General features: G+C 42.5%; 1 protein-coding gene and 1 pseudogene across 1 annotated transcript in view; one reads left to right on the top strand and one right to left on the bottom strand.

Annotated features, from left to right (window-relative positions):
• Positions 1 to 3,741, bottom strand: part of HSD17B11 (hydroxysteroid 17-beta dehydrogenase 11) — a 48,876-nt gene extending 45,135 nt beyond the window's left edge. Inside the window, exon 1 of the mRNA XM_003811256.5 lies at positions 2,838 to 3,741. Within this exon, the coding sequence (XP_003811304.1) occupies positions 2,838 to 3,047 (210 nt within the window). The 5' untranslated portion in view covers positions 3,048 to 3,741. The remainder of the gene's footprint in view (positions 1 to 2,837) is intronic.
• Positions 3,742 to 22,649: 18,908 nt separating this feature from the next.
• On the top strand, positions 22,650 to 25,458 carry LOC100970275 (large ribosomal subunit protein bL19m-like; annotated as a pseudogene).
• Positions 25,459 to 26,499: the final 1,041 nt, after the last annotated feature.

Consider the following 26,499-nt stretch of genomic DNA (forward strand, 5'->3'; position numbering starts at 1 on the left):
CTAAGTCTGCAAAATCCAGTGTGTATTTCCACTCACAGTGCATCTCAAATCAGACTGGCCACATTTTGAAAGGCTCAAGAGCCACAAGAGGCTAGGGGCTACTACCTACCACTGTGTTGCACAGAGTAGATCTAGACCTTTCTTGTGCTTCTCTCCCTTCCCTCAGTCTATGCCAGGCTTTGCATTTGCTGATCCCTCCCTGCAGGACTCACTGTGCTCTCAGCTTCTTCTGATCTTGATTCAATTATCTCCATCTCAGTGGGGCCTTCCTGGCCACCACTGTAAAGTCAACACTCCCCTCCTACCCTCCCCACCATATACAGTCTTTTATCTACTTTCACCTTTTATTTTTTTCTTTATGCTTAACACCATCTAACAATTATACATTTTATTATACAATGTGGCATACTGCCCCTAGCTTATGAGGCTCATGTCTTCCTCAGTGCTATATCCTCAGTTCTGCATTAGAACAGTGCCTAACAGATAATAGGTGCTCAATAAATATTTGTTGGATAAATGCATGTCACTGAAGATCAGAGAAAATTTTGTACAAACCAGCACTGGACATTGGAAGTCATTAACCTAACTAACTCTTACATATATTTAAATTTTAGCTTAAACCACACTTTGTCAAGGAATAATAAGAACTCTGCAGTGTGTTTACCTTATACCACACTGTGCTAAATGCTTTGTATGCATTATCTCATACCATACTGACAGCTTTTTGAGGTAGGTATTGTTATTTTATCCATTTTGCAGAAAAGGAACTAAAGCTGTGGAAACGTTGAGTAAGTTACCCAATCAGAAAACGAAAGCTCAGATGTGTCTGACTATATCACCATGCCAGACCTTGACCATGCTGGTCCAGGCTGGACCTGGGTTGTATTTTTCGTTGCACTTGTAATTACTTTATTTATTAATTTAATTTAATTAATTAATTTTTTTTTTTTTTTGAGAGACGGAGTCTCGCTCTGTCGCCCAGGCTGGAGTGCAGTGGCGCGATCTCGGCTCACTGCAAGCTCCGCCTCCCGGGTTCACGCCATTCTCCTGCCTCAGCCTTCCGAGTAGCTGGGACTACAGGCGCCCGCTACCACGCCCGGCTAATTTTTTGTATTTTTAGTAGAGACGGGGTTTCACCGTGTTAGCCAGGATGGTCTCGATCTCCTGACCTCGTGATCCGCCCGCCTTGGCCTCCCTAATTTATTTTTAAGACAGAGTTTTGCTCTTGTTGCCCAAGCTGGAATGCAATGGCATGATCTCGGCTCACTGCAACCTCTGCCTCCCAGGTTCAAGCGGTTCTCCTGCCTCAGCCTCCTGAGTAGCTGGGATTACAAGTGCATGCCACCACGCTCAACTAATTTTTTGTATTTTTGGTAGAAATGGGGTTTCACCATGTTAGCCAGGCTGGTCTTGAACTCCTAACCTCAGGTCATCTGCCCGCCTCGGCCTCCAAAAGTGCTGGGATAACAAGTGTGAGCCGCCGCATCCAGCCTGCACTTGTAATTACTTAATGTCCATTTTCCCTACTAGACTGAGGTCATGGAACCTTATTTTCTGTTTGTTACCCTATCCCTAATGTCTAAGCAGCAGTCATTATTTGTTGATTGCTGTCTTCATCAGCCACTCACTGGGTTAACCCTCATTTAACTTCACATCCTTTGAATTATTGTTTACAGCATTGCATGTCAACTAGTGTGTAATGGATAATGTTTCAGGCCATCAGGTATCTTCTAGAAACCCCTTTGTTCATCTACCAAAGGTCAAATAAAAGGTTGGATTCTAGGTCCTCTTCTCCTCCCTAAGCCACACCTACACTTGTCCTAGGTAAAAAATTACACTGAAAGTTTTTTTCCCTTTTATTGTTTTTACTAAAAGATGCTTTCCCGCCACTCCTTCAGTATCAAAGGTCAAACGTGGTAAAAAATGTTTTTAAAAAAAATTTGAGACAGGGTCTCACTCTGTCACCCAGGCTGGAGTGCAGTGGGGCGTTTACAGCTCACTGCAGTCTCCACCTCCCAGGCTCAAGCAACCCCCCACCTCAGCCTCCCGGAAAAGATGCTTTTTAAAATTACTCTTGCCAATAACTATGGCAATGTAGCATTGGTTTCTGTTGAGTATAACCTTTTTTTTGTTTGTTTTTTGAGACGGAGTCTAGCTCTGTCGCCCAGGCTGAAGTGCAGTGGCGCCATCCTGGCTCACTGCAACCTCCGCCCCCCGGGGTTCCCGCCATTCTCCTGCCTCAGCCTCCCCAGTAGCTGGGACTACAGACGCCCGCCACCACGCCCGGCTTTTTTTTTTTTTTTTTTTTTTGTATTTTTAGTAGAGACGGGGTTTCAGTGTGTTAGGATGGTCTCGATCTCCTGACCTCGCGATCCGCCTGCCTTGGACTCCCAAAGTGCTGGGATTACAGGCGTGAGCCACCGGCGAGTATAATCTTTTAAACCACTTTTCTCATTAACAGTAAGTAGGACTTTCTCTTAATAGGTACAAGCTTCTTACGCTTTTAATATATAGCTAAAACGATTGCTTTTTCCCTATTTTTAAAATAGAGGGATCAATGAAATCAGGTTCAGGAAAAAATTATGAGTTATCCCTAGGGCAAAAATGGGGATCAATTTACAAATGGGGCAGTAACTGGGACTATTAAAACCTCTAGGTCTGTTTATCATGTGATCATACAACATATTAATTCATGCCCTCCCATCTGCAAAATGGCAATACTAATTTTTTTTTCCTCCCTGCTTTGCAGAGATGAGGTAAAGGGTGGTTGCCAGCAAAATGCAGACACATCCACAAATTAAAGGTACCAGAAAGTAAAACATAGTAAACACTGTTACCTTATTTATATCCCAGAGAACCAGCTTGCTTTTAAGTTTAGCAAATTCATAGGCAGTCAGTCTCCCAATTCCATGCCCAGCTCCTGTAATCAGCACGATTTCACCGGTGACTGATTTTCTCCTCTTAGGAATAAAAAGCTTCACGAAGGACTCTAGGGAGCAGACGATCAGTAACGGGAGAAGCAGGAGGATGTCCAGAAGAAATTTCATCCTTTTTGTGGCTGCGAGCGTTTGGTGTATTTTTTTTTTTTACCAATCACTCTAAACTGCTTTTAGAGGGTTGCTCGATCTAACACCAGAAAGAGTAGGGGCGAGAGCAAGGAGGAACTCCCGTATCAAAGAAAAACAACTCCGAAACCGTTCCTTCCGCTGGGCTGGGCTTTGTTGGTCTTTCGCAATTGGCTCGGACTGCAGTGCTTGCTAGCTCAGAGATCTGGGAGGGACGAAGTCCAGACCGGAGCAAAGCTTCCTAGTTCTGCTTTGCGCAGCCCCCACGCGGTGTGTGGCCGCGATTGTCTTTTACACCACTTTCTCCCGGTGTCGTGAGCCGGCCTTGGAGGGTTAGTTGCTCACTTGTTTTACTAAATTGGATAAGTTCCAAGGATAACCGACAGTGTCCACAGGCCAGATGCTTCTTTCATAGTTGAAGGTTGCTTATCACTAGATAGGGGGTGCCGCTGGGCGCGGCGGCTCTCGCCTGTGATCCTGGCACTTTGAGAAGCCCTGGCCGGAGGATCGCTTGACCCCAGGAGTTCGAGATCAGCCTGAACAACATAGGGAGACCCCCGGTCTCTTAAATTTTTTTTTTTTAATTAGCCAGGCGTAGTGGCGTGTGCCTGTAGTTCCAGCTACTCGAGAGACTGAGGCACGGGAATTGCTTGAGTCCAGGTGGAGGCTACAGTGAGCGAAGATCGCGCCACTGCACTCCAGCCTGGACGAAAAGGCCAGACCTTGTCCTAAAAAACAAAAACTAGATAGAGGATGCAAATGTAGATTCCTATCTTAAAGGATCCTGAAAAGACCAATCGTTCTGCTTCCAGCTGAGAAATTGCGCTACATCACATTTTAGTTTGAACTAAGCACGATTTCTGGAAGACGGGAAATTTTGTCTGTTCAAGGACAGCTTCAATCAAGCGCCAGAAAAAATTGTTATCGTATCAAAGGGATTGTTTCCACCAGAAAGAAGAGTATATTTGAATAATCATTTTTCACTTGACCTATTAGAGTTTGAAAATAAAAAATATATGTTGTACTTTAGGAATTTTATCTTTATTCAAGTGAATAAATAGCAAATCATTTAGCCTAAAGATTACCTATGTAACATTTGGTTTTGTAGCCTATATAAATGGGTATTCAGTATATGTTAACTAGTGACTTGAAAAAATTCTAGAGATTGGTTACTGGAAGAAAAGACCTAACTAGGGCTTGTGTCTAGTAAGAGCTTAATAATGGTATTGCATTTTTTTCCAACTCATTTTTGACAGACATTGAATTTGGGTTTTGCGCAAGACACTCCAGTGCTTGGGAAGGGACTTTGTGTGACAATAGTGAACTTTCATATTTAAGAGCCAGAAAGATCACACCAAAAAATCAAAGTTCACAAATAGTTCAAACTCGATTGTCCCTCTTAAGCAGCCATACGTTGTTATAGGGGATGAAGGGATAGTGGCAGCCTCACAAAAGTGAACCCCATTATGGAATTCTTTGAATTCAGAATATCTACAACTTTTTTTTGGATAGCCTCCAAATCCAAATTTATGAAACACTTCTATAGAAAGTTTACAAAGTGTTCTTCCACATATATTATTTCATTTGATTTTCAAAAGCCTCCTAGGAAATAGAGAAAAGTAGAGTCAGGATATATTTATACCCCTATACTGTAAATGAATAAATCTGTTAGATCAACTTTAAAATCTACACAGTGAGTAAAAGTGTAACTGGGGCTACACATATGGTCAGTGTTTGTCAATTTTTTGGTCCAACACCTACAGGAATAAATTACATCTGACATGGTGATCTACTATAAGAAGTGTTTCAACTATGTTGAGTTTCATATATTGAGGCTCTAGCTATGCTATTTTTTTTTTTTATAAGGCGTCTCCGTCTCCAGGCTGGAGTGCAGTGGCGAAATCTTGGCTCACAGCAACCTTCACCATCCAGGTTCAAGCGATTCTCCTGCCTCAGCCTCCCAAGTAGCTGGGACTACAGGCACGCACCACCACACCCAGCTAATTTTTGTATTTTTAGTAGACAGGGTTTCCCCATGTTGGCTAGGATGGTCTCAATCTCTTGATCTCCTGTTCCGCCCACCTTGGTCTTCCCAAGTGCTGGGATTACAGGCGTGAACCATCGCACACGGTCTGGCTATGCTATTTCTTATTCCATTCTATTAATTAAAAAAAAACTGGGTAGTTTTAACCTACAGTTGATCAAGGTTTCATTGGTTAAGGGAAAGAACACAGCATTTGGACGCAGTCGTACCTGAATCCCTTATGTGTATGTGACTTCATCTCTCTGAACATGTTTCTAAATTTGTAAAATTGAAATACTAACCCTACAGGATTCTTGTGAAGTTCAAACGAGTTAATAGAAAGCACATTGCTTTATCAACTATTCAACTTTATGTAAATTATAATTAACACCAATAGAATGTGAGTGATGTGAATGGTCTTGTGAATGATGGTTGTAACATGATTTTGTGAACAGCACACTAGATGTTTACAATTAAAATCATTCACAGTTAGAACACAGATTAGCTTCTAATCTGACCACTACGTGATTTTATGTATTTGTGGTTTTAAAAAACATCTTTCATTGGTAGGGTTTAAAATATTTTGTACTTGGGACATCTGTTTTTTAAAAAAATTTTTATTTTGAGACAGGATTATGAGACTAGCTAATTTTTGTATTTTTGATAGAGGCAGGGTGTCCCTACCCTGGTAGAGGCTGGTCTTGAACTCCTGGGCTCAACCAATTCACCGGCCTTGGCCTCCCAAAGTGCTAGGATTACAAGTGTGAGCCACTGCGCCCAGCCTATGTGGGGCATCTTAATTACATGCTGCCTTCCCAGAAGTTGAAATAGTATTTAAAAAAAAAAAAAAAAAAAAAGATAAGGATAACGGGGTATTTTTCTTTTTTTTTTTTTTAAACCCTAACTTGAACCAGAAGAATAGGGGTCTTTCATCAATGTCTTGAACACTTACTATGGCCAGGCATATGCTTCTTCCGGAGCTTCCTCACCTCTCTCAGCCCTCACATAACACATTTCATTTTATCTTCTCAATAACCTTAAGCAGTAGGTTCAATAGAAATCTCTATTATATGAATGAAGACATAAAGAATTAAGAGAAACTAAGCAAACCACTTGAGATCATAGTATAAATGTAGAGTTGAATTTAAACCTAGGCTGTCATCACCGGCTTTTTTTTTTTTTTAAACTGGGAGTCCCAGCCAGAGCAATTAGCTGCCTTCTTCCCTAACGCAAAAAAGAAAAGTGAATCCAGTTCTGAACCATTAGATAAATTCGAAAAGATCAAAACTCCTGACTTTGAATCACAACATTAATAACACTTGCCTTTCATACAATTAGGTAAATATCCAATTAGCAGGGAATAGATTGCAGCTGCTAGAAGAATGCATTCGAATTCCTACCAAGCTTTTAATGAGCCGTGTGATATTTGGTTAATTACTTAACCTCTCCTGAGTTCTCAGTTACCTCATCTGTAAAATGGATGTAATATCAGCTTGGTTGCTGTGAAGAGTAAATGACATATATACAAAGCACAGTCATTCATAAGAGTAAAAAGCACAAGAGTAAATGAGATACATATAAAAGCACATCTTGCATACAAACTTAGTGAATGACAGCCATTACTATATGTTAATCAGTTATAGTAAGACGCCTGTATTTGCAAGGCTGGCTCTGTAGTATCCCAGCAGATTAGGAATGAAAGACCACCATAACACTTAGCAATTACACAGGCCAATGAAGAATGCTCACTTTCACTATAAATACTGAGGAAAAATATACAGAAATGATTGCCAGACCTACCAACAGAGGTATTTCCCCTAGTTTTCTTGTCATGCCTCCGAAGTCTGATTTTTAGAGCTGGAGAAATTTAGACATTAGCTTGTGTGCAATGACACTTTTTTTTTTTCAATAATGAATCTATGAATTCAAAGTAGTACTGTGTCCAGAATTGGTGGGTTCTTGGTCTCACTGACTTCAAGAATGAAGCAGCGAACCCCCACGGTGAGTGTTACAGCTCTTAAGGTGGCGTGTCTGGAGTCTGTCCCTTTTGATGTTCAGATGTGTTCGGAGTTTCTTCCTTCTCGTGGGTTCGTGGTCTCGCTGGCTCAAGACTGAAGCTGCAGACCTTCGCGGTGAGTGTTACAGCTCTTAAGGCAGCGCGTCTGGAGTTTTTTGTTCCTCCCGGTGGGCTCGCGGTCTCGCTGGGCTCAGGAATGAAGCTGCAGATTTTCGCGGTGAGTGTTACAGCTCATAAAAGCAGCGTGGACCCAAAGAGTGAGCAGTAGCAAGATTTATTGCAAAGAGCGAAAGAACAAAGCTTCCACAGTATTGAAGGGAACCTGAGTGGGTTGCCAATGCTGGCTCGGGCAGCCTGCTTTTATTCTCTTATCTAGCCCCACCCACATCCTGCTGATTGGTAGAGCCAAGTGGCCTGTTTTGTCAGGGTGCTGATTGGTGCATTTACAATCCCTGAGCTAGATACAAAGGTTCTCCACCTCCCCATCAGATTAGTTAGATACAGAGTTTGGACACACAGGTTCTCCAAGGCCCCACCAGAGCAGCTAGATACAGAGTGTTGATTGGTGCATTCACAAACCTTGAGCTAAACACAGGGTGCTGATTGATGTGTTTACAAACCTTGAGCTAGATACAGAGTGCCGACTGGTGTATTTACAATCCCTGAGCTAGACATAAAGACTCTCCACGTCCCCACCAGACTCAGGAGCCCAGCTGGCTTCACCTAGTGGATCCCGCACGGGGGCTGCAGGTGGAGCTGCCTGCCAGTCCTGTCCCGTGCGCTCGCATTCCTCAGCCCTTGGGCGGTCGACGGGACTGGGCGCCGTGGAGCAGGGGATGGTGCTCCTTGGGGAGGCTCGGGCCGCACAGGAACCCACGGAGTGGGTGGGAGGCTCAGGCATGGAGGGCTGCAGGTCCCGAGCCCTGCCCCGTGGGAAGGCAGCTAAGGCTCGGTGAGAAATCGAGCGCAGTGCCGGTGGGCTGGCACTGCTGGGGGACCCAGTACACCCTCCGCAGCTGCTGGCCCGGGTGCTAAGTCCCTCATTGCCTGGGGCCAGCAGGGCTGGCCGACTGCTCCGAGTGCGGGGCCCACCAAGCCCACGCCCACCCGGAACTCCAGCTGGCCTGCAAGCGCCGCACGCAGCCCCTGTTCCCGCTCGTGCCTCTCCCTCCACACCTCCCTGCAAGCTGAGGGAGTGGGCTCCAGCCTTGGCCAGCCCAGAAAGGGGCTTCCACAGTGCAGTGGGGGACTGAAGGGCTCCTCAAATGCCGCCAAAGTGGGAGCCCAGGCAGGGGAGGTGCCGAGAGCAAGCGAGGGCTCTGAGGACTGCCAGCATGCTGTCACCTCTCAGTATTTTCAAAGTTAGAGTCAATCCTCTCAAACTCTACTGCTGTTTTATCAACTAAGTTTATGGAATATTCTAAATCCTTTGTTTTCATTTCAGTATCTTCCCGGCATCTTTACCAGAAGTAGATTCCATCTCAAGAAACCGATTTGCCTTGCACTTGTTTATGGGATGGAGATGGCTTCTTTCCTTAAACCTCAGGAACCAACTTCCACTAGCTTCGAACTTTTCTTCTGGAGCTTCCTCACCTCTCTCAGCCTTCATAGAATTAAAGAGAGTTAGGGTCTTGAACTGGATTAGGCTTTGGTTGAAGGGAATATTGTGGCTGGTTAGATTTATCCAGACCACTAAAACTTTCTTTATATCAACAATAAGGCTGTTTCACTTTCTTATCCTTTGTGGGTTCACTGGCATAGAACTTTAAATTGATTTCAATAATGCTTCCTTTGCATTCACAGCTTGGCTAACTGTAGATGCAAGAGGCCTAGCTTTCAGCCTATCTTGCCTTTCAGCATGCCTTAAGTTTAATCACTTCTAGCTTTTGATTTAAAGTGAAACACATTTGACTCTTCACTTGAACACTCGGAGACCACTGTAGGGTTATTAATTGGCCTAACTTGAATATTGCTGGGTTTCAGGAAACAGGAGGCCTGATTATGGGGAGCAGGTAAGAGGGCTGTAGGGAGACGACCTGTTGGTGGAGCAGTCAGAACACATGATGCTTATTGATTCAGTTTGCTGTTTTATATAGATATGTGGTTTTTGGTGTCCCAAAACAATTACAGTAGTAACATCAAGATAGATCACTGATCACAGATCATCTTAACAGATATAATAATAATGAAAAGATTTGAAATATTGTGAGAATTACCAAAATATGACACAGAGACATGAAGCGAGCTTTTGGGAAAATTGTGTCAATGGACTTGCTCAATGAAGGGTTACCATAAAGCTTCAATTTGTAAAAAGCACAATATCTGTGAAACGCAATAAAATGAAGTGCTGTAAAATGAGGCATGCCTGTAATTTGTCGAATGTTCTATGGTTCATAATGTGGGAATCTAGGTCTCTCTGACTTTGAGGTTATACTCTTGAAATGTCCCTCCCCCACCACCTTTTTTTGGCCTCTAAGATGTCCTTGGATTTGTAAAGACTAGAGAGAAGATCCACCTTAAATGGGTATTAGTTGGCTTCTTTCAGCCAAACACTCCTTTTGTCAGTAGACCTTAGAATCTGGAGAAAACAGAAAAAAAAAACCTCAAAAAACAAACATAAAACTAGCCAACCAACCAACAAATAGAAAACCACAGAGATGATCAATAGATAAATATCCAATAAATCATTAGGATAATGGGCAGTTTTCTTTAGGACTCCTCTGCTCCCACCTGAGTCTCTCTGCACTCTAAATCATATCAATCCAACATGTAAAATGACCTGGCTGTTGCCCACTTTTTGCTTTAGTGTCCATAGCTGTGGAAGCTGTCCAAGTATTCAGGAAGAGCCACACAGAGAAGAGGTCTTTTCAATGGATCTTTATTTTGAATCTAAGATATGACAAGAAAGTTCTTGAAATATGGGTTTGGATATAACTTTTGCAAATTACATGTCATATGTTTCAATGATAACTTCCTAGAAAATTAATAACTATGATACCACTTTAAGAAAAAATTAAAACGAGAAAAATGACTTTCTTTTATTTATTACAAGTGGTAATATGCTCGCAGCTCTAATGATGAGATTATCAAATAAATAACTACACATTATCACATATTACTGCAATCAAGAACCGCAATTTTAGTATTATCCATCTCAACATGTTTAAAAAATGTGTTGGCTGGGCACAGAGGCTCATGCCTGTAATCCCAGCACTTTAGGAGGCCAAGGCAGTCAGATCACCTGAGGTCAGGAGTTCGAGACCAGCCTGGCCAACCTGGTCTCTACTAAAAACACAAAATTAGCTGGGAGTGGTGGCGGGTGCCCATAATCCCAGCTACTTGGGAGGCTGAGGCAGGAGAATCACTTGAACCCAGGAGGTAGATGTTGCAGTCAGCTGAGACTGAGACACAGCACTCCAGCCTGGGTGAAAAGAGTGATACTCTGTCTAAAAGAAAAAAAAAAGTGTTACATACCTTTGTGTAAGCAATCTCATTTATTTTATTTCTTATTTTATTATTATTTTTTGAGATGTAGTCTCACTCTGTTGCCCAGGCTGGAGTACAGTGGTGGGATCTCGGCTCACTGCAACCTCCACCTCCTAGGTTTGAGTGATTCTCTGGCCTCAGCCTCTGGAGTAGCGGGAGTACAGGTGGGCGCCACCGTGCCCAGCTAATTTTTGTATTTATGGGGTTTTACCATGTTGGCCAGGCTGGTCTCGAATTCCTGACCTCAAGTGATCTGCCCACCTCGGCCCCCCAAAGTGCTGGGATTACAGACATAAGCCACCACGCCCAGCTAGCAATCTGCTTTATAATACTACATTATTTCATTGAAATTAGCCTAAATAATACTTATAATATACTACTAAATTATGTTTATTAGCATACACCATTGAAGAAAAACTGAGTTTTAATAATATAGGTTTAGAATAACTGACTATTTAGCAGATTTAACACATGGCCATTTTGATTAAGCTTTTTTAAAAAATTTCATGCTTTCCTTTACTATTACTTAAAATGAATAAACAAAATTAATTCTAATTAGTTTAAATATATATTTGGATATTAATGGCAGTGTGGGCCTGTCTGGAGTGGCCACTGCCATGACACTGGCTGCAGCGAGGGAGGCGTGGCTGGGGCTGTGTGCTTCATGGAGCTGGCAGGAGCTGAAACAGGCAGAAGCCCCACCCCCTTTCTGAGTTGGCAGGGCTGGAGCCTTGAGCTCTGGAGTGCAGCTGTGGCTGCCCACCCATGGCTCTGGACCTGGGCATCCCTGTGCTCTTGGGGGCCAGGAGCAGGTAGGAGCCCCTGTAACTGCAGCTATCCAGCTGCAGCTGAGGACCCGGGCATCTCTGCACTCTCAGGGGCCCAGGAAGCCCCCACGCTTCAGCAGACTCAGAAGTGCGTGCTCCTGCAGCCTGGACTTTCCCCGCTACAGGCACCTTCTCTGATTTTGGAGCAAAGCTGAGGCCCAGCCCCAGCGCTGTCACAACCCGGCCAGATGTGCACATGCTCAGGGCAACACTGACAGGCCAGCCCCCTGCCACCTTGGCTCCCTCCAGACTTTGGGTGCTGATGAGCATGGGAGGGAGGCGGAGTAGGTGCTGAGGGCAGCTTGGTGCTAGCCTGTAGGTACCCCTCAGCATGAACGGCCTGGGCACTGTGGGCATTGTGGACAGCAGGTTAATGGTGGCAGGAGGCAGACAGGCTCCTGGTTGGAAAGGGGCAGTTTGCTGGTGAAACCCTACCTTCAGTCCACGGATGGCCTGAGGCCTGGGGGCCAGGTTGCCAGTTCTGTGGACCAGAGTGAGAACTTATAGTGCTTTATATGGACCCACCCATGGCCATCCATGGACCAATCAGCACACACCTCCTCCCTCTGAAGCCCATAAAAACCCTGGACTCAGCCAGATTTGGGCAGATGTTGGGACAACCTGTCTGCTGAGAGGAGCTACCCACCATGGGTTTCTTTTCTGCTAAGAGCTGAACAGACGTTGGGATGAACCTGCCTGTTGCCTGTGGAGAGGAGCTACCCACTGTGGGTCTCCTCTGAGCTGTTCTGTCACTCAGTAAAGCACCTCTTCACCTTGCTCACCCTCCACTTGTCTACATGCCCCCTTCTTCCTGGACATGGGACAAGAACTCAAGACCTGCCAAATGGCAGGGCTGAAACACATCCCTTGCTCACTATGTTGCAGGTGATGAGAAGGAGGGAAGAGAGATGGAGAGAAGAACTGTGGCCCTTCAGAGAGCCCAGACCTAGCAGCTCCCTGAGTCAGGGCTGCGGCTCCTTCTTTGGGGCTCTGTGGTTCCTGGCATCTCCATGCTTCTGGGTGCAACTGCATTCCCCAGTGCCAGCTGTGGAAGCTGCTTACAGTACTCCTGGTTCGGCCAAAGCCTCACAGGAAGCTAGTGCCCATGCTGGCACCTGGAGATGCCCACCCCACTGTAACCAGCATGCCTTGTGCATGGTAGCTGGACCCCACACTCACTCACTCATACACCCTTCACCACTCCATGTCTGGCTGGCCCTTAGAAGGCATGATATCCAAGCTGGTAGTGTCAGCTGAGTGTAGCCTACCAAACCCAGTGGGCCTGAGCAAAACTTGGGCAAAGGCACCACTGACCATAGAGGTTTGTGGCTGGAAAGTGACACTCAAGGATCCTGTGACATTAATATTAATAATAATTAAGAATATTAATCTTTAATATGCTTTTGTTACAAATTATACATTGTGCTGGAGGTCCTGGTTATCCCTCCTTAGGGAGGACTCCGTTTTGCCTATGGTTCATTTTAACCCCCATTTGAGAATCACTTATCCAAGCCTTACTGGGTCTCAGAAGTTTCCTCATTTGTGGTATGAGCAACATTACTGATACAATGCATCTCCTCCCTGGGAAACTGTTTGAAAGAAGCATATACTTTCTGACAAGATTGTTCAAAATTCATCCCCTTATTTTGTAATCATACCTACTGTGAAGGGTATTACAGGATCATGCTTTTCCTTTAGTCTTCAGCTTTTTCATACAATTATTTTGTAGTGTAAATTATTAAGGAAAGATATTTAAATATATTTCTCAATAATGGGGCAGTGAATACAATTTGAGTAGTATTTTGGAGGATAATTGAAATTTTATTCCCTAGATTCTTCTTTTTTTTTTTTTTTTTTTTTTAGACAGTCTTGCTCTATCACTCAGGCTGAAGTGCAGTGGCATGATCTTAGCTCACTGCAACCTCTGCCTGCTGGGTTCAAGCTATTCTCCTGCCTCTGCCTCCCAAGTAGCTGGGACCACAGGTGCATGCCACCACACCTGGCTAACTTTTGTATTTTTAGTAGAGATGGAGTTTTGCAATTTTGGCCAGGCTAGTCTCCAACTCCTGACCTCAGGTGATACACCCTCCTTGGCCTCCCAAAGTGCTGGGATTACAGCTGTGAGCCACCACACCTGGCCTCTAGATTCTTTTTTTTTTGTTGTTGTTGTTTTTGAGGCAGAGTCTTGCTCTGTCGCCCAGGCTGGAGTGCAGTGGCAAGAGCTCAGCTCACTGCAAGCTCCGTCTCCCAGGTTCACACCATTCTCCTGCCTCAGCCTCCTGAGTAGCTGGGACTAAAGTTGCCCACCACCATGCCCGGCTAATTTTTTTGTATTTTTAGTAGAGACGGGGTTTCACCATGTTAGTCAGGATGGTCTCAATCTCCTGACCTCGTGAACTGCCTGCCTTGGCCTCCTAAAGTGCTGGGATTACAGCACTTTAATCCCAGGTGTGAGCCACCATTCCTGGCCTAGATTCTTTAAAACATAGTATATTTTCATTGACTGGGAATATTAAGCCTAATTTAGTGCCTGTATTTTAAAGGTGATAAGACTATATCAATTGAATCAAAGAAAAGAGGATCAAATAGGTACAAAAGTTAATAATTTTGAAGTATTCAGCCACAGCAGTGTTGTGGTGATCAGACCCAACACCTGGTCGTGGGGTGACGAAGTCCGGCGGAATCAAAGGATTGAGAAAAAGTTTGAAAAGGAAAGTGGGACCAGGGGGCCATCGTGTTTGGGGAGACTGTGAAGGCCCCAACCTCTGGGAGCCCAAGCTATTTATTCGTAATCCAACAAAGAAACAGGTCGTGAGAATGTGGGGGTCAAAAGGGTAGGCATATGATCTACAGCTGTGATGGTTTAGCATTGATATGGTACATCTTCTGCTACTTGAGATAATGGGAATACAATTGATCTAGGAGCCAAGGAGGGCTAGAAGCAAGGAGCCAGCAAGTCTAGACACATTCCAGAGGACATTATGTCATACATGCAAGCCCTGCCTCAGCTTTTTTCCCAACAGGCAGCTTTTTCCTAACATGCGCCCCTTCTCTTTTTTGTAAAAGAGAAGGTATCATTATTACTATCATTATTACTAGCATAAAACATGGCCTCTTTTAATTGAGCAAGGCAATTGCAGGCTGTGCAGTGCTTAATTGCCAGTTGGTGATCCAGCTTCATTTTTCTTAGCCCCTATTCAAACTGGAGTCTCTGTGGTTTGAATGCATCCCACATGTCTCCCCTTTCCTTTTTACAAGAGGACCCTTAATCCTAGGGGTTGCAGAAGGATGAAGGTCCGTCTTCTGTAACTTCTTCATGCTGAATAGGGGCAATGATATTCCTGCCTAACTATTAGGGTCTCTTGTATTCAGGGCAGAGAGAAGCTGAGTCAGAAAGTGTTGGTTCATTAAGCATCGTGACTCTGGTCGGTCTTCGTTCCATCTTCGCATTCAGATTCAACTGGCTCATGGCTCATACTGGGGGAACCTGGTCCATGGTTGTGGTCCATGGGTCCCTCCAGTCTCCTGTTCCATGGTCATACACATCTTGAGGGCATCCACACAGTTCATTCATCTCCTGCAAAAACACAAGCGTACCCTCACCCCCACATTAGTAAATATACTGAAACAGAAGCAAAAACTTTTGTGGATGTAGCCAGGAGGCCACTGATCATGAGAAATAGGCCTCTTCTAACAGAAGGCACAGGGAAAGCAAATTGAGGCTTTTCAGACTTTCAATTCACACTGTACAGGTGGGTCCACTAGATGCTGTGGTCCATGATAGATCTTCAGATGTTTGGCAGGCACCCACACAGGCACCTGATTGTCACCTGGCGAGACACAAGCAAATACTCTTCCCCATGTAATTATCTTTCCTTGTCCCCAGTTCTTTGTATGTGCATCCCTCCACCATGTATCTTGTCCAGCCTTTTTATTTTCCTTCTGTCCTGTCAGGTGTTGTTCTGCTGCTATGAGTTGATCTTTTTGTAAATTTAAAAAATTTAATTTTAATAAAGCTAGATGCAATTGCATATGCAATGTTTTATATTCCTGGTCTCCTGCCTTCTGCTTTTGTATTTGAGTTTTTAAAGTACAATTAGCTCTTTCCACTATTGCCTGTCCTTGTGAGTTATATGGAATACCCATAGTATGGGCAATATTCCATTGTTGAAAGAATGTAGCCATGGCTTTACTACAGTATCCTGGGCTGTTATCAGTTTTGATTTTTTCTGGGATTCCCATAACAGAAAAGCAAGATAAAACATGTCTTTTAACATGAGTTGTAGCCCAGATAAAATGTGAATAGGTATCTACTGAAACATGAACAAAGGACAATTTTCCAAAAGCAGGAATATGTGTTACATCCATCTGCCAGATGGAATTTGGAGATAAACCTCTAGGGTTAACTCCTGCTCCTTGATGTGGCGAATGCAGGACTTGGCAGGCAGAAGAGTGTTGCACAATTTCTTTAGCTTGTTTCCATGATACACCATATCTTTTCCTAAGGCCTGCAGCATTAAGATGGGTTAAAGAATGAAATGTCTGTGCATCAGCAAAAGCTGCAGACCCCAATGCATCCACCCTTTGATTAAGTTTAGTTAAAGGGCCAGGGAGGTTAGTATGTACTCTCATATGAGTGATATAGAAAGGTGAATGCCTTTGTTGTAGTGCTTGCTGTAAAGAATGAAATAAAGGATTAAGTTGTTCATCAGTCACATTTTGAATTAAGGCACGTTCAATATTTTGTGTGGCTTGCACTACATAGGCTGAATCAGAAACAATGTTTACTGGCTGTTTAAAAGTTTTTAACACTGTTATCACAGCCATAAGTTCAGCCCTTTGATCAGAAGCAAAGTCAGTTTGCAAAACTTGTTTTTGAGCTCCTGCAAATGAGGCTTTTCCATTACTAGATCCATCAGTAAAAACAGTAAGGGCCCTTTTAGTAGGGGCTTTTTGAGTAATAGAAGGCAATATCCGGGATATTAATTTTAGAAACTGAAATATCTTAGATTTTGGATAATGATTATCAAGAATGCCAACAAAACCTGCCAAATTAACTTGCCATTCTTGGGAATTAACATAGGCTTGTTGAATTTGTTGTTTAGTTAACAGAACTATAATCTGATTTGATCATATCACATTAGCTTTGTTGTGCGCAGCTTTGCTTGTCCTGCTAGCACAGCAATTTGATCCAAGTACAGAGTGAACATTTTGGTTGTATGGTGAGGCAGAAAAAGCCATTCAACCAGATCATCCTGTTGAACTATAACTCCTGTAGGTGAATGCTTCATAGGAAAAACTAAAAACTTTAATGGTTGCATTGGATTAATCCGTTCTACTTGTGCTTGCTGAATTTTTTCCTCAATTAATTGAAGTTCCTCCAATGCCTGTTTGGACGAGGAGCATTTCCTGTTAAGGTCAGAATCACCTCGTGAAGTAGAAAAGAGGTGAGACATAGCATAGGTAGGAATGCCTAAAGTTGGACAAATACAATTAATGTCTCCTAATAATTTTTGGAAATCATTTAAGGTTTCTAAATTATCTCTTTGAATTTGAACCTTTTGAGGCTTAATAGGACTTTGTTCTACCTTCATTCCTAGATATTGAAAGGGAGTAGAAGTTTGGATTTTACTGGGGGCTATAATCAACACTGAAGCATTTACAGCCTTTTCTAACTGTTTGTAGCACAACATCAATTCTTCCCTAGTTTCAGCTGCCCACAAAATATCATCCATGTAATGGATGATACAACATTTTTTAAACTGTTCTGGCTTAATAGCTTTCCTGACATAAGTTTGGCAGATAGTCAAGCTATTTAGCATGCCTTGTGGTAGTACTTTCCAATGGTATCTGTCCACTGGTTCTTTTATTATTTATGGCGGAAATAGTAAAAGTAAATTTTTCATAATCTTGGGCAGCTAAAGGAATGGTAAAAGAAGCAATCTTTTAGATCTATCACTATGAGAGGCCAGTATTTTGCGATCATTGTTATGGAGGGTAACCCTAGTTGTAGTGCACCCATGGGTTGAATTACAGCATTAACAGCCCTTAAATCTGTTAACATTCTGCATTTCCCTGATTTTTTCTTAATGACAAATACAGGAGAATTCCAAGGGCAGAAAGTAGGTTCTATATGAACCTTTTGCAATTGTTCCTGTACCAGCTCTTTTAAAGCCTCCAGTTTTTCCTGTTTCAGCAGCCATTGGTCCACCCAAACCAGTTTGGCAGTTAGCCAAACGAGAGGAATGGGAGCCGGAGGCTCAACAATGGCCGCTTCTAAAAATGACACCCCAATCTGGTCCAATCCGTTTGTCCTTTTAATTCTAAAGGTTCTGATTATTTTTATCTTTTCCTAGTCATTTTCCTGGGCAATATACCATATTTATCATCATTTGTCTACTGTTACTGCTATATTGATCCATAGGAATAGATATTTCAGCATCCCATTATTGCAATAAGTCTCTACCCCATAAGTTGAGAGGAATAGGTGTAATGATAGGCTGAGTTGTCCCTTCCAGACCATTTGGCCCTTGATGTGGCAAAACAAAGGAACTTTGAAAAACTTCCGAGGAAGCTCCTACTCCAAAAATACCAATGAATGCCTTTTGCTTAGGCCAGTCCCGGGGCCACTGATTTATAGCAATAATAGAGACATCAGCTCCAGTATCTACTAGTCCTTCAAAATCTTTTCCCTGAATAGTTACTGTGCAAATAGGTCTTTTGTCAGACACTTGATTAACCCAATATACAGCATTTCCTGTTGGATTAGTTCTACCAAAGCCTCCTGTTGTCTTCATTGTGCTGCTTCCTAGTTTTATGTAAGGTAACAGCAACAACTGAGCAATTCTTTCTCCTGGGGAAGCAGACCATAGAGTCGAGGAACTAATAACTAATTGAATTTCTCTGGTATAATCAGAATCAATTATTCCCATGTGCACAGTGACACCTTTCAAATTTAGACTAGACTTTCCAAGTAATAGACCAACTGTTCCTGCGGGTAAGGGTCCCCTAACTCCTGTAGGGACCTTTTTTGGTGGCTCCCCAGGAAGTAAGGAGATGGGAATTTTGCTTCAGAGGTCTACAACAGCACCACCTGCTGTGGTGGGGGGACAATTGTACATTTGTAAGGGCAGTGGCTGTGCCGGATATGCCTCGGTTTGTTGAGGGACGCGAGGCAGGTCCCTCTTCCTGTTTCTCAAGAGAGGTTGTCAATCTTTGCTAATTTTAGAATGACACTGACTTGCCTAGTGATGGCTTTTTTCACAACGGGGGCATACACAAGTACTTTTCTGTTGGTAGCTCTTGCCTTTTGATTTCCTTTTCTACATTCCTTTTTTATGTGTCTAAATTGCCCACAATTAGAGCAAGAGCCTGAGAAATGGGGCATATTCTTTCTGACTCGTAATCCAGCCATAGCCTGAGCTAAAAGAGTAGCCTTATGTAAGTTACCTCCAATGCCATCGCAAGCCTTAATATATTCAGCTAAATGAGGCTTCCCTCTCAGGGGTCTAACAGCAGTTTAACACTCTGCATTAGCATTGTCGTATGCAAGAAGCTGTATTACAACATCTTGAGCTGTTTTATCAGTTATGGCTTTATACACAGCCTCTTGGAGCCAAGCAATAAAATTAATAGATGATTCTTTAGGTCTTTGTTGGACAGAACTGAAAGAAGGATATTTTTCCCCTGTAACATTTATCCTTTCCCATGCCTGTAAGCACACAGAGCGCAGCTGAACAATGGCAACATCCTCCATTACTGCTTGATTTTCTAATCAACCCCAATCAGGTCCAACTCCCATTAACTGTTCAAAGGAAACAGGCACAGGTGGTCGTGCTTGTGTATTTTCCCTTGCCTGAGTTTGAGCTTCATCAGCCCACCAGGTTTTAAACTGCAAGTACTGAGATGAAGTGAGAACAGATTTTGTTAAAGTTTTCCAATCATACGGTATTAACATATTATTGAGAGAAACATTTTTTAATAAAGTTTGCACAAAAGGAGAGTTTCGCCCATATTGACTAATGGCTTGCTTGAATTCCTTTATCAGCTTAAAAGGAAAGGTGGTCCAATTAGCTATATTCTGTCCTTCCTGCTGGATTATAGTTATGGGAAATTGCCATGCTTCAAGATCTGCCTCCACTCTAGCCTTTTGAATAGAATTTTGTATAGCATCACCAATTGCTCCAGATTTTAATGTTGCAACTACAGGAGCAGTAAGTTTTGTAGCTAATTCATCTTCTCGCCCATTAAGGGGAGAGAGAGGAGGTGGTCTTTCACTTAATTCAGCAGGTAGAGCCAATGGGCTAGTAAAACATACTTTTTTCAGTTTCCCTTTCTTTTCTTTAATTTCCTCCATTTCCTGTTCATCACATTCAGAATCTGAGGGTAGTTTTTTACACTCATCCTCCTCTTCCTCATCTGAATCTGCCTCATCATCTGTTTGAAATGGCTCAAGAGCTGCTTTTATTAGCGCCCACATTGACCAGACCAAGACTGGAATTTTTGCTCGACCTTTATACACTTTTTAAAAACCTCCACCAATTCTCTCCCATTCATCCAACTCCATAGTCCCTTTTTCTGGGAACTATGGGCAAAACTGCTTTACTGCATTAAAGGGTGATAACAAATTCTGAGTACTAACTTTCACTCCTCCTCTTTGTAATAAATGCCTTAAGAAATTTAAATAACTAGAATGTCTGCTTTTTCTTTGTCCCGTTGTTACCCTCGTTCTTCACAGTGCTCAGCTTTCCTGCCGAGCTTCTTTTAGACATCTTTGGGTGTCCTTTGATGATGCGTCCTCTGCTTTCACACACTCTAGTGTTCCTTCACCGGGGTCTTTGTTGCCCCATGTTGGGCCACCAGGAATGTTGGGATGATTAGTCCCAACACCAGATCGTGGGGGCGACAAAGTCCGGCAGAGTCAAAGGATTGAGAAAAAGTTTGAGAAGGAAAGTGGACCAGAGGGCCATCGTGATTGTGGAGGCTGTGAAGGCCCTGAGCTCTGGGAGCCCAAGCTATTTATTGGTAATCCAACAAAGAAACAGGTCGTGAGAATGTGGGGGTCGAAAGGGCAGGTGCATGATCTACAGCTGTGATGGTTTAGCATTCATATGGAACATCTTCTGCTACTTGAGATAATGGGAATACAATCGATCTAGGAGCCTAGGAGGGCTAGAAGCAAGGAGCCAGCAAGTCTAGACACATTCCGGAGGACATTATGTCAGACATGCAAGCCCTGCCTCAGTTTTTTTCCCAACACTCAGCTTTTTCCCAACAAGTAGTGGAAAGTTTCAGAAAACTATGATCGATAAATTCAATGACCAATAAGGAAACACCTTATTAGAAAATTATCTAAGCTTATACTCTAAGAAAATAAATTTATGAATGAGATCATAAAATTGTCAAACTAGCATTGGGAGTAGGTATATACCGTTACATTTTTTTCTGCCTCATAAGTGAGACTAGAATTTAAACCTGAATATCTTATCTAATAATTTTGCTATGTAGAAAGTCCAAACTGTACAATTTTTAATCTGAGATTTGAAAGAGATTGAAATTAAACTCTGCACCTGAACTCAGTGCTGCTTCCCTCTAATTTATTTGCAGTTTTCTGTTATTTGGTGCCTCAGGTTAAACCTACTGGGAGAAAGTGGTTCTGAACCCTTCATATACTATCCACTTTTGTTTTGTTATCCTTGCTTTCCTCTTCAAGGCTACTGTGGATATTCATTCTAGCTTGATTTACTTCATGTAAAAATATTCCCTTTTGTGGAGATAAAGGAGTAAATAAAAGGGTATGCAGGTTTATTTGTCCTTGACTTATAACCCCGAAGAATTAGGGTGAATGTGCTTAATCCAGTTCCTTTTTCTTACTATTGAGTTTCCTTCATCATGAGTTGAAACCACTCAACACTCCTCCTTTTTTGCCACCTTTACTGTTTGCAGCCTTACAAGTCACATTTAGCCTCTTGATTTCCCTGGAGTTTTATAATGCTCCCAGAACACTTTGTCCTATGATCACTCCCATATGAATTATAGGTCTATTTACTGTGCGTTAACCATCTACCTACCAGTGATAACCTCTGAGTTCACTGCTCTTTCATAAACAGGAAGATAAGTCCTCCGAGAACTGCCAAGTTTATTGTTATCGTGCAACGGTAAAATAGTTACATATTGGAGACCAATGTGCAGAGAAGAGACTAGATAAGGCCAAAAATTGCTTGTTTGACTTGGCTTTTACTCAGTTGTCTTTATCACTCATTCCTGTGGCTATATTCATGACTTTGATATCCTCAGTTCTGCACAGCATCCCAATCTCAGCTTGGAACCTCCCCTTCTCTCACACCCCACCCCTCCCCCACTAGCCTTCCAGCCCACTCACTTGAGTGCACCCACTAGAGCAACTACTTGACTGGTGTCCTCCAATCAACTAACTTCTACTTTCCACTACAGATTACCTGACTCAGTTCCTCCCTTCTCCCCTTATTCAGCTTAGAACCCATGGCCCTTCATTAGAATCATTCTCCCGATGCTTGATCCCACTATTGGACTCTCCTAGCAATGCTCTAACCCCTAGTTAAACCCCACTCTCTTCTACTTTGTGTTTGCACCACGAAGCTGAGCATTCCTGAAACAAAACAGAAAACAGCCTCAACCATGCTGATTGAATTCACATACACAAATATCAAAGGATCGTTAAATACTCCCTGGGAGGAAATTTCCTATGATGTTTGCTTTCCCACTGTCTAAAAGAGATTATATCACACATTGTCTTGTCTCCTCATACTGTCTATACTCCCTTTTCTTCCCTCACCGTCAGCTGACCACTTTGTCTCCATTGGCATAAACAGAAGCAATCACAAGGAATGCCCTTATCTCCCAGCCACCAAATCAATCAAACTCTCTGTGGATGTATGTCCAGATAACTCTTGTCCTACTTCTTGCAGCACTGCTACTATACACAGTAATTTTTATTTGATGCAAACCCACAGTTTTCAGTTCTTTCTCCAGCTATAAATATTGATGAGAGGTTACTTATGGAACCTTACAGAACTCACCAAAAGGAAGAAAAATTACTAATTTAAAACATGGAAACTGGTAGTCTCAACGTGAGCAAGCTAGCATGGTGGCCTGCATTGTGGCGGGGTATGGGGTTGCAAGGAGCCTAGGCCGGAGTCTCCAGGCTCAGGGCTGGCCTCTGTTGCTTGCAGTTCTTGAGTCCCTAATTCATTCCTCCAAGGGGAAGAATAAATCTTCTGAAGTTTCAAATAGGAAGAAAAGTTATGTTAGAAAGGAGAAAAGTACTCCACATTCCAGAGTTCTATGTTGGAAGTATTCTTTGTGTTACTACAGCTGACTCATATGCCAGTGAAAAAATCAGCCAGTTTCTGGGGATTTGCATCTAGAGATCAGGAAAAGGACTTGGGGCTACTTTTATCCTTAGGAATGTTATTGAAGGACAAGGTGTTAAGATTTGCTTTCAACTTTATAATCCTCGAATCCGGGAGACTCAAGTGGTCAAATGAGAGAAATGGCTGGATGATAGCTTGCTGTAGTTACGAGATGCTTTTCCTGAATATAGCACTATTGATGTGAATATGAAGCCAGTAGCACAAGAGCCTAGCCAAGAAGTTCCTGTTAATAAGCTGAAAGTGAAAATGAAGCCTCAGCCCTGGTCCAAATGCTGGGACTGTCCAAATTTTAATATTTAAGGAATCATATTTGATCTTTGTTTCACTGAAGAACAAATGAAAGCAGCTTAGAAGTAGAGACAGCTGTGGCTTGAATTTGATACGATGAGGGAATATGATGCTTCAAAAATTGAAGCTGCAATATGGGATGAAATTGAAGCATCCAGAAAGTCCTGATTCTGAGAATGAATTTGGTTACTTGCAGAAGATATATTGGCTCTAAGAGGACATATTGAGAGACCAATTTAATTTCATTTATAAGAACACAGTCATTAAATGAACTAAGCATTCATTGTTTCATCAGTACTTTTTTCTAAAATAAAACTTGCACACCAGTTTATTAATCTAAAAAAAAAAAAGAATTATACATGCCAAATGGTCCAATATCCATTCCCTTACTGGAGGCACAGTTACAATAGGAGTCAGAGCATCACCAGAATGCTCTTTAATGAGCATGGAATCTGAGCAAGGGCATAGGTGGAGTGATCTTTTTTAAATTGTGAAATAAATCATAAGCACAACAATGTATGATTTACAGAATAATAAAATGGACATTTACATAACCATCATCAGGTTAAGAAATAGAACATTTAGGCCGGGTGTGGTGGCTTACGCTTGTAATCCCAGTACTTTGGGAGGCCAAGGCGGGCAGATCACTTGAGGTCAGGAGTTCGAGACCAACCTGGCCAACATGCGGAAACCCTGTCTCTACTAAAAATACAAAAATTCGCCGGATGTGGTCACGCATGCCTGTAATCCCAGCTGCTTGGGAGGCTGAGGCAGGAGAATCACTTGAACCCGAGAGCTGGAGGTTGCAGTGAGCCAAAATTGCACCACCGCACTCCAGCCTGGGTGACAGAGTGAGACTCAGTCTCAAAAAAAAAAAAAAAAAAAAAAGAAATATCTGAGAAGGTTAAGAAATAACATTGAATAAGATCTAAAACAAAAAAGGAAACTATTCCATATTTTGTTTTTCAACTAGCTGTTAAATCAGATAATTTTATTTTCTTTATATAGCAAATATCAGTTAGGCTGGTCCAATAGTAGAGGGTTATCAGAACTTATTAACATTAGTGTCACTAAAGTTGGTGTACAGCCCTGCCCCTGCCACCCCCCCACCCCGTGCCAGCTAAATTTGACTGGCTTAAAAAAAAAAACACCAAAAAACAGTCCATGAAAGCTTTGAAAACTACTTACTTTCAACTGCAAAAGCACATTTTCTGAAATTTCTTTCATGTAACACATGGTAACATTTGCAACGACTGTCTTTGAATAACTTTCTCTTGCCTAATAAACAATTTGAGATAGAATTAACAAGACCTTTTTTAAAAAAATAAATGTTGGCTGGGTGCGGTGGCTCACGCCTGTAATCCCAGCACTTCGGGAGGCCGAGGCGGGTGGATTGTCTGAGGTCAGGGGTTCAAGACCAGTCTGGCCAACATGGGGAAAACCTGTCCCTATAAAAAATACAAAAAAATTAGCCAGGTGTGGTGGCGTGAGCCTGTAATCCTAGCTACTCGGGAGGCTGAGGCAGGGAAATTGCTTGAACCAGGGAGGTGGAAGTTGCAGTGAGCCAAAATCGCACCACTGCACTCTAGCCTGGGCAACAGAGTGAGACTATTGTCTCTAAAAAAAAAAAAAAAAAAAAAAAAGTTCTGTTAAAGGATGGTTTGTTGGGGTTTTTCAAATGTCTTGACAATGTCTCAATCCCATTTTGGAACACACAGTATGTTGACAAAGGCTTGCTTTTTTTTTTTTTTTTTTTTTTTTACAAACTAAGTATTTAATTTTTGGTTCTTGTCTTGATGGAGCAAGGTATATTAAAGATTTATCAAAATTTACACTGATGAACTATGACCTGTGAAGACAGATGTTACATGGACTACAGCACAGAGCATGAGTTAGGAAGACACTTAAGGAAACCTGTGTAGTTCTCTACAGCCCCATGGGAGTAGTTCTATGTCTGTTAGAATAAGACTATAGTTGCACCAGTAGATTCTTTAAGGAAGAGAGGAGAGTGGGAAGAGGGAACCTGATTTTCTGAGCACTTAATATGTGTCAGACCTTGTGCTAGCGGGACTGCATAAGGATTTTTGCTTGTTCTTCGTTTTATGTCTAGTGACCCCTATTCTTCCTTCAGATCTCATCTCAAGTGTTTCTTAGTATGTGGAGCTTTCCCAGACTTGACCAAATTTGCCTATCACAAATTCCTAGAGCACCATGTACCTCCTATCATAACATGCATCATAGTTGCAATTTGACATTTATTTGCATGATTATTTTTACCAATATCTATCTCCCCAGCGAACTTGTCAACTCATAAGGGCAGCCCAAATCAACCAGTGGTGATTGGTTTTGCTTCCCATTGTAGCCACAGTATCTGCCACAGTGCTTGTATGTATCAGGAATTTAATAAATATGAAGTGGACAAATGCATGGTTGAAATTTAAGCTTATAGTCATATAGATCTACATTTGAATCCTTATGTAGCAAACTGAATAAAACCTCAAAAGATATCAGGTCTTAATCCTTGGAACCCATAAATGTTACCTAACATGAAAAAAAGGTCTTTGCAGATGTAGTTAAGAATCTTGAGATGATGAGATTATCCTGGTGGGCACTAAATGAAATCACAATTGTCCTTATAAAAGAGCAGGAGAGGCTGGGTGCAGTGGCTCATACCTGTAATACTAGTGCTTTGGGAAGTCAAGGCAGGTGGATCACCTGAGGTCAGGAGTTCAAGACTAGTCTGGCCAACATGGTGAAACCCCATCTCTACTAAAAATACAAAAATTAGCTGGGCGTGGTGGTGCATGCCTGTAATCCCAGTTACTTGGGAGGCTGAGGCAGGGGAATCGCTTGAACCTGGGAGGCGGAGGTTGCAGTGAGCTGAGATCGCACCACTGCACTCCAGCTTGGACAACAGAGAAAGACTCTGTCTCAAATAATAATAGTAATAATAATAATAATAATAATAAGAGAGGGAGAGGAAAATTTGATTCAAACAGGAAAGGGGAAGGCAATGTGACCACAGAAGCAGAGATTGGACTGATGTGGCCACAAGCCATGGAATGTTAGCAGCCACCAGAAGCTCTAAGAGGCAAAGAATGGATTCTCCACCAGAGCCTCCAGCGTGAGCATGGTCCAGTAGACACTTTCATTTTGGCACAACGAAATTGATTTTGGACTTCCAGTCTCCAGAACTGTGAGAAAATAAATTTCTGTTATTTTCAACTACTAATTTGTGGTAATTTATTACGGCACCCATAGAAAACTAATACCTCTCACTCTAGAAATTATTAGATAGGCTTTGTGAAGTTGGGCAAGTTATTTAACTTTTCCGAGTCTGAATCCTTATCTCTAAAATAGACAATCACACCAACCCTCCTGG

Source organism: Pan paniscus, chromosome 3, assembly GCF_029289425.2.
Source record: "Pan paniscus chromosome 3, NHGRI_mPanPan1-v2.0_pri, whole genome shotgun sequence".
Taxonomy (NCBI): domain Eukaryota; kingdom Metazoa; phylum Chordata; class Mammalia; order Primates; family Hominidae; genus Pan; species Pan paniscus.